The sequence below is a fragment of the Aplidium turbinatum genome, chromosome 12, assembly GCF_918807975.1.
Source record: "Aplidium turbinatum chromosome 12, kaAplTurb1.1, whole genome shotgun sequence".
Classification (NCBI taxonomy): domain Eukaryota; kingdom Metazoa; phylum Chordata; class Ascidiacea; order Aplousobranchia; family Polyclinidae; genus Aplidium; species Aplidium turbinatum.
The window spans coordinates 13,669,651-13,681,446 of NC_137483.1; the positions used below are offsets into that span (position 1 = coordinate 13,669,651).

General features: G+C 36.5%; 2 protein-coding genes across 2 annotated transcripts; both read left to right on the top strand.

Annotated features, from left to right (window-relative positions):
- Positions 1 to 240: 240 nt before the first annotated feature.
- On the top strand, positions 241 to 4,964 carry LOC145781118 (adenylate cyclase CyaB-like). Its single transcript, XM_082592874.1, has 3 exons — positions 241 to 501; positions 1,672 to 1,908; positions 3,935 to 4,964. Exons 1-3 carry the CDS (start codon positions 340 to 342, stop codon positions 4,079 to 4,081), a joined length of 546 nt encoding a protein of 181 aa, XP_082449000.1. The 5' UTR covers positions 241 to 339; the 3' UTR covers positions 4,082 to 4,964.
- Positions 4,965 to 7,488: 2,524 nt separating this feature from the next.
- Positions 7,489 to 11,362, top strand: LOC145780992 (heat shock protein beta-1-like). The gene is made up of 4 exons (XM_082592684.1): positions 7,489 to 7,644; positions 7,922 to 8,077; positions 8,802 to 8,979; positions 10,463 to 11,362. The coding sequence occupies exons 1-4, from the start codon at positions 7,534 to 7,536 to the stop codon at positions 10,624 to 10,626; spliced, it is 609 nt and encodes a 202-aa protein (XP_082448810.1). The 5' UTR covers positions 7,489 to 7,533; the 3' UTR covers positions 10,627 to 11,362.
- Positions 11,363 to 11,796: the final 434 nt, after the last annotated feature.

The following is an 11,796-nucleotide window of genomic DNA, read 5'->3' on the forward strand; positions in this document are numbered from 1 at the left end:
GATCCTGGCTGCTAAACCACCGATCAGCTAAGGATACTAGATCTCAAATTTGTAAAGAGAAAAAAGATGTAGATTCCTTTCGGCAGGCTGTTTGGAATGTATTCAAAGAAAAACAAACAATTTGGTATCTCTCGTCCAATTTTGATGTTGATATAATTCATGTTATGGTAGAATAAAGATTAGTATTTTGCAAGTTGTGTATTATTTATCATTTTGGAAAATTTGACAGTATACCCTGTGCTCACTTTACGATTACAGCACTGATTTTAGCTGATCTTTATTTGTAAACTTCTGGGACTGTAGCAAGAACACCATTGAGGTACGAAAAGCTTCTTAAAGATGCCTCAAAACGTCGAAATAAAAGCTTTGGTTGAAGATTTACCTGCACTGATGAAAATAGCTAAACTTTTCAGCAAGGAATCTCCTGCTGTTGTTCGTCAACATGATATATTTTACCATTGTCAAAAGGGACGACTAAAGCTAAGAACGACAACTACAGAGGTAAACACGAAAATTATTTTAGAAAGTTTACACTTTTATTTTCATTCAGGATGAACAGTGGCCTTAGCTGAGCTGAGCACAAGCTTCCCCTATGCTTAGCCTACGTGGAATGTATTTAATTTTACGCACTGTGCATTATTATGAAAACTACTAAGTTTTTTTAATTCTAAGCGATAACATACGGTAAGCTAATGAAGAAGTTTTTTTGCAAAGAGACCTAATCTCAGCCAGCAAAAGTTGGCATTTGTGTTGTAACGATTTAAAATGACAACTTAGGCCATACTCTGTGGGATTGCTTTGATGGCGCAGTGGCACCGTGTTTGGTTGGCTTTGACAACGACAGTAGCGGTTGACGTAGCCGTGGGAGACAAAAACATTTTGGGGAGGCAAACAAAATTTACCTAAAATTTTCAAAATGTGCCCAATGTTTTTTAAAAATTTGCCCTGATTTTGTCTTTGCAAATATGTATCCACAAACGCAAAATTAATCACAATCTGTGAGGTAGTGTAAGTCTAATAACCAGTGGCGTGGGAACTATTTCTCAGAAGCTGACAATTAACACTGCCGCAGCTTCAGTCCCCCCCCCTCCTAAGTTAGAGAAAAAATATAATTCCCACGCTTCTGCTAGTTTGTAGGCTATATCCTAATAAGTAGGTACTAGGTAGTAAGCTTACCTCAGCTCGCCAATTGCATTATTTTACATCTTTCTGCAGATATTGAATTGAAACACTTAACATTCTGACCAAATTGCAATACAAAATTTTCCAAAATTGTCGATGCTACTTTTTACATGCAAAGAAAAATGTTAATGTGTTTCATACAAAATACAACACTATAAACGAATATACAAAGTTACTAAACTGGTAGAATGTTAAAAATTCTAAACATTGATTTGCCCAGATACCGATTTAATTAACCACCGTTGTTAATCATGAAACGCCGTTTGATAACTTTAGTTGAGACTTTTTCGCTGGCACTTTAATTGGTTAACCTCTATTTTAACGTAATTCCTTTGAATAAACAGATGCCATTGTGGAATTTTAGAATTCTCCGAAAAAGGCTATCTCCGAACAGGGTTTTCTCCTAGTCGGCTTCTCCGAATAGTAACACATAGTGGTATTCAGCCTATCATGGGTGTAGTGCTATATAAATGCTATTATTATTATTAGGATGATCAAAGACGATACAGTGAACTAATTTTTTATCGACGTGATGATCACTCTGGTCCGAAAACATCTGATTGTGAAATTGCTCAAGTTACCGATCCCGATGGAATGGATCGGGTACTTTCGGCATCGGTCGGAAGGAAAGGAACCGTTACAAAAAAGAGAATTTTATTCATGATTGGACAAACACGATTGCATATTGACGAGGTTGAAGGTCTTGGGAATTACATGGAACTGGAGGTATAGTGTGGTGTATCCCAGACAGCAAATCAACCGTTTTTACATTGATTCAACGTCTGCAGACGTGGAATCAATGTAAAAAACGGTTGATTTGCTGTCTGGGATCCACATGAGTTGTGTGTTAAGAAATCATAGCCTACAGTCAGTTTGTCAATTGATTGAGGCAATCTTTATCCTCGGACTGAGAAAGCTCCTTTGAAAGCCTAATCCTGGCAGTTTTACATACCTGAAGGCTTTACCATTGGTTCCCAACCTTTTTTTGAAGAGACCAAAATTTTCTAAAAAGTGAAGTTTAGAAAACTTTGCAACCCAAGCATCACCTAATATCTTCCTTTGAAGGCATCCAGAAAAAAAAACATGATGGATGGCAACACGACGTGTTGATAGCGTTTTAGATCGGCCAAAAGAATGAAAGAAGGTACTTGCAAAATAAGAACGATCGATAAACGCAGCTACACTTCTAGCAGACCTCTAAGCTCCAGGCGGCCATTGCCGCCGAGAAGTCGTTAAATTGCCTTCGGAACTACCGCGCTGGTAGACCATGGTGATGTTTGGTCGCTAGCTTCCACAAGCCGACATTTTGCACTTTGTTGACATTTGAATAAGGCCAAATCTCTTACACGCCGTCAAAAAATATTGCTGATAAAAAGTTCTGCAATAAGGCAAAGCATCGACCCATGAAGACTCGAAGCATGGACTTCTAAATAGTAGCATCTGGACTGGAAACTCAGTGGGCAACATGAGGCCAAACAGTTGGTACAACAGTTGGCCAACAGTGGGCCAACAGGGTTAGTTACTTGGCTGTTGGTCCACTGTTGGCCAACTGTTGTACCAACTGTTTGGCCTCATGTTGCCCACTGAGTTTCCAGTCCAGATGCTACTATTTAGAAGTCCATGCTCGAAGTCTAGCTCTTGGCTACACCTACTTTGGAAGCAATGCATTTAAATAGGCTACAACTGCAAATATGTTTCAGGGCCTTGTTTTTTTCCTAAATTAATGCAAAAACACGATATTTACCAACAGTTCAATGCATCTTTAAAAACACAAATTTTTTACGAATTTTCTATTTTAGTTGCCGAACGCGAGAATTTGTCCGACGAGAAGAAGCTCTGGTAGTCTATGCTTGGTCGTCGGAAAATTAAACAGCTTAGAGTCCTGTTGTAGGATTTGGCTTTATTGCAATATATTACACAAACAGCTACTTTTTACTAAACATTTTTCTTGTTTGAAAAAAAACAAGCGTCCCAAATTTTTTTTCTTTTTAGGCGACCCAACTTTGGATCGCGACCCATAGGTCTGGAACCACTGATTTAAACCACTGACGCAGGCCCAGTGACAGAGTCTGATAGAGTGAAGTTTCTGATTGTTGTTGTCTGTGACTTATTCGTTATTCCATCCAAAGGTGCCATTGAATGGAAAGCTGTCCTTGTAATGCGTTGCTCAAGCGCACACTCGGAGAGTCGAACCAGCATCGCTTGATCTTGAAGTATCTTTGTTTATGAAGTCACGTGCTAACCAACTATTATATAAAATTTAGTCTTTTTCTTTTTTATTATTAGACAACCATAACAACGCAGATGACATATATGACAAACACAAATAAACAAGCTAACAGTATAAACATCATAGTCTTCAGTAAGTTCAGCGTATCAGTTGCGTGTGGGTTAAGTTTGGGTTTATTTGTTCATGTGGTTCTATTTTATTGCGTATTTTTTTAAGTTTTCAGACTCTACGAGCAAGCTCTCGCTCTGACAGCTAAGTTTTTGGAAATTTGTCTGATTAGTTTTAGAAGATAGACATTGATAAACAACATATCTGACACATAAAAGTAAAAAAATTAATAAATTACAATTCGAAATTCAAAAAACGATTACGTGGCTATTTGCTGTAATAAGATATCTAAGCATTTCTTATGTCCAAGAGAAAACCTCCTCGGAATAATTTTCCACCAAGTCACAAATAAATTAAAAACGTGTATTGTAGCTATTTTTCATAACTTTTAAACAAGTGTATTGCTCTCTGTAGGTTGTATTAAAAGATGAACAAACACCAGAAGATGGAGCTATCATTGCTGATGATTTGATGGGAAAGTTGGGAATTGAGCCAGCCGATCTTGTTACTGGTGCATATTTTGATTTGCTGATGAACAATGAACAAGTCAATCCGCATTGACATTTCTTTTTCATTGCAGCGGTGTGTCAGTTAAGCCACGCTCAACATACGTTGTTGTTGTTGTTCAGCAGTTCATGATAATACTTCAATAATTGTTTGTGGTTGGTAATCAAATGGTTAAGATTGTTACCTATTAATTCACTATGCAGACAGACGCGTGGAAATTAACGCAGCTGTTTACGAGTTTCGAAAAAAAAAAACTGCTCCTATTGCTTCAGATTTGTTTCATTTGCATGAGATTTATGTATGTGTGTTAGAACGTTTTGTTGTTACGGTATCGTGTGTCGATTTCCATCTTTCTGAGCTTTACACCTTTTACTTCAGTAATAAACAAGCCAAAACTAATTTTATTAATTTTTGTCGCGCATATTCGTTCCATTTGGCTTCTAGCTTTCAATTTCACGGTCGTTAGGCCCTATTCAGATTTATGTCTTGCCAAAGTCACAATCACATGCTCTTGAGCGGGGTCAAACCAGCACCCTTTGGAACATCGAACCAGGGCTCCAACCACTCGGCCATGTAGCCGACATAGATGAGCGTCACTGAAAGGCCCAAAAATGTCTAAATTCAGTTGGATAGATTTGTGTTTTTAAAAGTTGTAAAAATTGTTTATTTCAGCGATTGAAAAATTGTCTATCTAGAAAAACGTTACTATAAAAGCAACCCTGAAATCTCCAAAGTTAATTCAAGTCAGATTATAAAAAATTGTGTTTTTTAATGATTTAAAAGTTTTTTTTATGTAAAAATTGTTGAATGAAAAAGTTATTTGGTGCAATTCTTTGTTGGTGTTGAGAGACATTTTTTTCTGACGTAGCCTGCCATGCTGTTCACTACTCCATTTATTAATGTTCAAATCGCTTTAAATAAAATTGTTTGTATAGCCTTGCAACTGTCAATTGTTTTTTTAAGATGAATCACAAAACATGAATATAATTTTAGAATTTAAAGTCTCGAAATAGTATTTAGACATAAAGCGCACAGCAGCAGATTAACCTACTTTCTAACCTACAAGCAATGCGGGCCTCTAATGTTAATCCAAAATTCATTGTATATTTGTTGTTTTCAAAAGGCTGTCTTTTATTAGAAGTTTTGAAAGATTAGATTTTAAAAATGCCATCACTCCTCACAATGTTCTAGAATCACTTTGTGGTCGATGATGTCATCGTCCTTGCGTCAAAAGAGCCTTATCAAGAACACTACGTAACAGCTGCATGAGGTCATCTTCTTATCATAGCTGCTAAAGCGATGAACAAGACCCTCTGGGTTTTTGAGAGCTATTTAAAACATCGATTTGCGGCGTGCCGGTCAATTATCATATCGCTTACTGCAGAGTGTGTTATCATTAGTTATTCCTGAGGCTGGAGATTGTAGGCTAAGTGAAAGCATAATACACTTTGGTTGTAGCCAGGATTAATTTTGCTGAAATGCACGGACTACTGTCCCGATAAAAGGTGCTATTCAGAATTCCCGAAAATTATCTGAGCATTTGACTCAATTTAAGTGAGGCCTTGAATTTCAATAGCTGAATTTAAAATAACAAAACCTACCCATGCAACTGAATAACTTTTGAAATTAGAGAAAGGCAGGCGATATAGAATTTTGTAGATTTATCTTTGCTTAGATAACATTTGAGAATTTGTTTTCAATCATATATTTTGAACGTCGATTATGTGGTTTCTTCCACAAGCAAATATTGGCATAGTATGGTTGGTCAATTCAATGTTTATAATCCTCAATAGTTTTACAAATATGTGATTTATTAGCATGCAAGTTACTATTAAACTGTAGGCCTATGTAGAACAGACTGTATACAGTATAGCGTCTTATTATGATACAATCAATACAGTTAGCCTTAACCCGGCAATTTCAAACAAAAACAGCATTGATTGACAAGCATGTTAAACAAGTTTCAGTTACTCCTTGACCTTCAAAAGATCACGATATAAAAGCTGAGACGTAAAATAACAATAAGTAGAATGCCAAACTATATGGTTACATGTTTAACATTTTATAACAAAGTGTAAACGTTTGAGTCACTCATTTCATATCTCGTATTTCTTCGATTTTGAAATTGATTTATAATGATGAAAATAGGCCTACTGGTCTCATTTTCTAATGGAAAAGGATAAATTAGGCTGTAAGATATTTTGGAATGTATTAAGTGCTGGCCTGCTTTTTTACAGAAAACATAAACCGGAAAGAAAATTATAAAACGAAAAAAAAACACAACAAAAACGTAAAAATATGCAAAATAAAATAAAAATTATACAAAGAAGAAGAATTTTTCTAAGAAGCCTCCAACTCAAACAAAAGCAAAATACCAGTGATGAGATTTTCCACAGCAGTCCAGCAAACGCAAATCTGGTAAAAAAAAACAATCAAGGCCAACACAATCACTCGAAGACACATTTGATTTTGAAGTCATTAACGTTACTTTTGCTCATGATTTGTGCATCCGATGTGTCGTAGTTAATCGTCATATCAATGATTTTTCTGAATTGTTATACTGGCTAAATTCCCAAATTTTGAAGAAAAAAATACGATGTTTAGGCTAACCCAAAAATAATCTCATAACGAAACGAGTGAAAGAGTATCGAATGGTAACTATATTTCTATAACTTTGGTAGTAACACAGTTGTCGAAGCGCTTTATCAGCATTAAAATGAGTGCCATAATTGCATACGAAAGTACCTACCAAAATGCAATCATATGAAATTGACACCCCCCCCCCCCCCCCCCATAAAAACTATAGGCTATGCTTACGTCTCTAAATTGATTTGGTTTGTAATGTTGTATTGATAAGCTACACAAATTCGCAAAACGTGTTCACTATGTACCAAGGTAAGGGTAAGTGTTGTAAGGGTAAGTGTTGCGAACGCGGGATTTTTCTTACTTAGCAACCTATATCAATCTCCAGCAAGTCTAACGTTTGTGTTTTTGTCTCTTCGATCTTTTTGTAGATCTCTACTAGCTTTCGGCTTGTATTGATTTTGCTAGGTTGATTGGTTGGTTTATGAATCTTTATCCTCGGACTGACAAAGCCTTGATGAGTATGATGACTTATTCCTGGTAGTTTCGCATACTTGTAGAGGCTCTTGACGCAGGGCGGTTACCGAGATTGACAGAGTGAAGTCTTCCGATTGTTGAAGTGTTGTTGCCGAGGAATTATTCCATCCATTAGATGCAGCTGAATGGAGAGAAGTCCTTAGAATGCGTTGCTCAAGCACACACCCCGAGAGTCGAACCAGCGCCGCTTGATCTTGAAGCTTCTTCGTTCACGAAGTCACGCGCTAACCAACTGAGCTATCGGATGCTACGATGGTTACATTATGAAAACGAAAGGCATTAGAAGTATATATATTCTAATGGTCTTTACTAAAGGAAAATGAATTTAACTTTTCAGAATCTAATGTTCATATACTTTGTTAAAAATCTGAGAAACATTACAAAAAATGTCTGAACAAAGGCAGCGTACAGAGAGGCACGTCCAAATTAACCCATATTACAGAGGACAAAGTTGGGAGCCATTCCATGATTGGCCCAGAAGCACAGTTTTCGATCAGGTTAGCAACTTATAAACGATTACATTGTGGATGCGATATTTTGTTTATAGCACATTAATTAGTGGTTTTTAAGATCTTTTTACAATGATCGTTTTGCATGTCTCCTCTATAGCATAGCATCAGCTGTGATATCATTCGTAAACATTAAATGTTTCGAAAAAGATATCTTGGCATACCTTCCTAGCCTGCAAATCATTCCTTTTGACCATTGATTTAACGTTTGTAGATGGTTAACAAAGTAAAAACGAACAGATTTTCTTACTGGACTTCCTCTTAGGACTTTGGAATGGTATCTGACCCAGATGTCGAGCTTTCGAGACAACGTTTTTTTCGTGATCCCTGGAGCAGCAGAGTTACTCCTGTGCCGTCACCCGTGGTTGTGCCTCGAGTAGGACCAGCTTTGACACGACAGCTGAGTGGTGGCTTGTCTCAGGTGAGTTTGAACTTTGAAAGCACGTGGAGAAAGCGTATTTTAATTCTATTTGCAGTTTTACCGCCTTTAGTGGCTTGTGCACGAAATTTATTTTCCACTACATGACACCATTGGCTTACTAAACGATTTTGCAACTAATGGAAAGAGTAAGGTAAATATCTAGCGGGTACAACCTGTAAAGAAGACTTGATTGCAATATTGGAGTAATATACGGCACATTGACGCTCTATGGAACACACGTCAACGTTGTATCTTCTTCAATGCATGATGGCTTACCTCGTCGCGTTTAAGCTGCATTAAGTTGGTATAGCCGTTAAGACGGCGTGTCTGACGTATAAGAGGGCCGCCCTTTGGTAAGAAAACTATATAAATTAGGGTCTCTATTCTTCTTCGTCTGATCTTCTGTGGCTGAGGCTCTCCTCTTTTTACACCAAGGGTTGACGATATTTTTACCGTACTAGTGCCTACGTTAAGAGGCTATACAAAGACTGCAGCCAGACTGAGCCAGACTTTTAATTAGTTTCATCATCCAAAACACGTAAACGTTCGGCTTCGTTAGGTGGGTTGAAAATGGTGCAATCAAGCGTCTCATTTTACATAGCCTATTCTGCTTCAAAACATTTTGTATAATATGGCTAGTGGTGTGATTTCAGCTATGCTTGCCCCTTGGCAAAAACTAATAATTTTAATTTTTAATGATAGCCTACGGTGTGATTTTTTTCAGGTGACAACAGAAGGCGATAAGTTCAAAGTCTCCCTTGATGTGAAGCACTTTACGCCGGAACAAATCACGGTTAAAACTGTTGGCAATTTTATCGAAATTCATGGAAAGCATGAGGAAAAGAAAGACGACCACGGAGTGATATCACGTGACTTCACCCGAAAATATACAATTCCGTCGAGTACGTGATGCTTACCTTACTTGTAGCTTGTATCTTAGGCTACTATCGAATAGCCAAAATATAAAATTACAGGCACAATAGCTTGTCAGCAAACATGGTTTATTAACAAAGTAAAAAAAAATTTGGCATAGCATTTTTATAAATATTTTCCCATTCCTGAATAGGGCTTAGGTAAAGCCGAAAACGTTCGACTGTTAACATTATTTGTAAATATGTAAGATATGTTGTTACAATGCTCAACCTTGTTGTATTATTGTGTCTTGCCTGTCTTTGATCCAAAAAAGCAAACTCTCTTCCAAAACTATGTTATTACAAAGTCATTGAGCTCGACTTCGAACAAAATTCATCATCGGGTTCAAATCCATTAATTCAGCAGTGTTTGTAAATGACTAAAACTATTTCAAACATCACGGCACTCGAATTTACAGAAAAATATTAGGCCTAAATAATGAACAGGAGCAAAAAGCGACGGAGCTTTCAGATAACCATACTTTATCAGAAACAACTTATTGGTCAAATTCAAGAAAAATATACCTTTGTTCATAAGCTAAAAATTTACCCATAATCTTTTTCATCATTTTCTATTTTTTGTGGCGACAAAACTTAGGCTACGCCTGGTGGTTGAAAATCCGGTTTAAATAAGTAAAAGGGTAAAGAAGGTGATCTCCGAGTCCAGGAAGGTCAAGCCTTTTAACCACCGGCCACCTTTATAACCACCGGCCATTTGTTCTAGATAAGCGACCTATCTATTCTAATCGATCCTTTACAATTACCTTTAAATTATTTATTTTGTGTGTAAACTTTAGTGAGAGAACTTTTGGACTTTACCTTTGACCTAGTAAACTTAGCTTACTCAAAAAAAAAACGTGACAAGGCTGTTAACATACACTGCTTGATAACGCAACAATGCTTTGAACCGGTGTCCGACGTTTTCTTCGTAAACAGTTCTTCGTAAAGCAATTCTTCGTAAGCAATTTCTCGTAAAACAATTCTTCGTAAAGTTAATTCTTTGTAAAACAATTCTTCCCAAAGCATTTATTCGTGCATGCAATGGAGATTTGATGTACACGAAGAAATGCTTTACAAAAAATTCTTTTACGGATTTCATTTCACCAACAATTGTTTACGAACAATTGTTTACGAACAATTGTTTTACGAAGAATTGCTTACGAAGAATTGCTTTACGAAGAATTGTTTACGAAGAATTCGCCTATAACCCTTTGAACCCATGTTCAACTTTTGACTTCAACAAGCCCCATCAATCACCTAGTGCGTGGTTTTCTTTTCGTATTCATATTCAACACTCATCAATGTCTTTACAAAATGACTCAAGTAAAAAAAGCGGACAACATTTATGTCAACAATAAAAATGCTTCAATGTAAAGAATGTTAGCTTTTTATCCACCTGTTATATATTATAGCCTGTTGTATTCCTATCAAACTTTACCGAAATGTAGCCTATGCAACGTTTTGTTTTTTCCAGACGTAGACCCTTTGTCTGTGACATCATCGCTGTCTCCTGACGGATTTCTCACGGTTGAAGCCCCAATTCAAAAACAAGCCATTGAAGGTCCGGTTAAGCTGCAAGTTCAGCATGAAAAGACCGATTCTTCATCAGCTCCAGCTCGCGTTGATGCCAAAAAATAAGGAAGGAGGTTCATTTTGTTGAAAAACATCTAACAGCTATTCGCTGCGATATAAGTAAACGCTTTTCACTTTCTATATTGTCATTTGCCAGTCATAGAAATACTGTCTACTTGCGTTAGTTTTCCAGTAGCTTTGAATTGCAAGGACATAAATACGAAACCTTTACAACTCTCATTGTCTAATTTAGCCAACTAGAACATTTTGTTGTAACTGTACTTAACCCATTTGATAATAATGTAGCCTAACTCAAGTGTAAATTTAAGTTTGCTTCATAATCTTTGAAAGTATAGAAATCATGGCAGGATTTTAAATGCATAAATTCGCTTTTAATACTAATTTTAAAAAAAGTATCAAAAACACTAAAGCTTAATATTTCAGTTCTGCTACCAAAAACAAGTATAACAATTTCTGTGATAACATTTGCTAGTACATCCAGCTGTTCTAACACATAAGCATCCTCAGATTAATTTACGACATTCTAGCCTGCATCCTGGAGTAGCCTACATAATTTTGATGCAATTTTTTATAGCAATTTACTCCGATTAAAGTTAACCTAAATGTTTTATTTGATTCCATCAACCAAGGAATCATCATCAGCGTTTGGATTCATCTTTTTTTTGCATTGGCTATCCATGACTTATACCATTTTAGCTTGAAATTGTATTCAATCTTTGGCGATATCAACCTTTTTTGGTGATTTTACAATATTTGCAGCTTCAAATAAAAATCAGACAAACAAAAAGGATTGTGCTTTTTCCAGCAATTAATTTATCCGATTATTGAAATATTGTGAGGTATGCAGATTACATGCTGGACCGAAAACCCAGCTTTATCTACTGTATAGTTATGTGAAACTTTCCTCCTTTGTTAGTTCAAGGATCGAGTAACTGTGAATTCTAACGTTCTTGTGACGGTGGCAATGACTTGAGATGGACATCAGGGTTGGTGTCGAGCAGTCATAGCCATCTTTGGTTATCCCATACCGGCTGACATGGTATCACAGAATGGTGTACGCAGAAGGTCATGGGCCATGGCCTAGCCCTTGTAATTCTTTTTGATGTTTTTTTTAATTTTTTTTTATTTAACCTGTGCAATGTGTATGACACAGTAGATAGTGTCACTCTTCTTTTAAAAATTTAAAATTGAATTAAATGATCTTCCTCTCGTTGC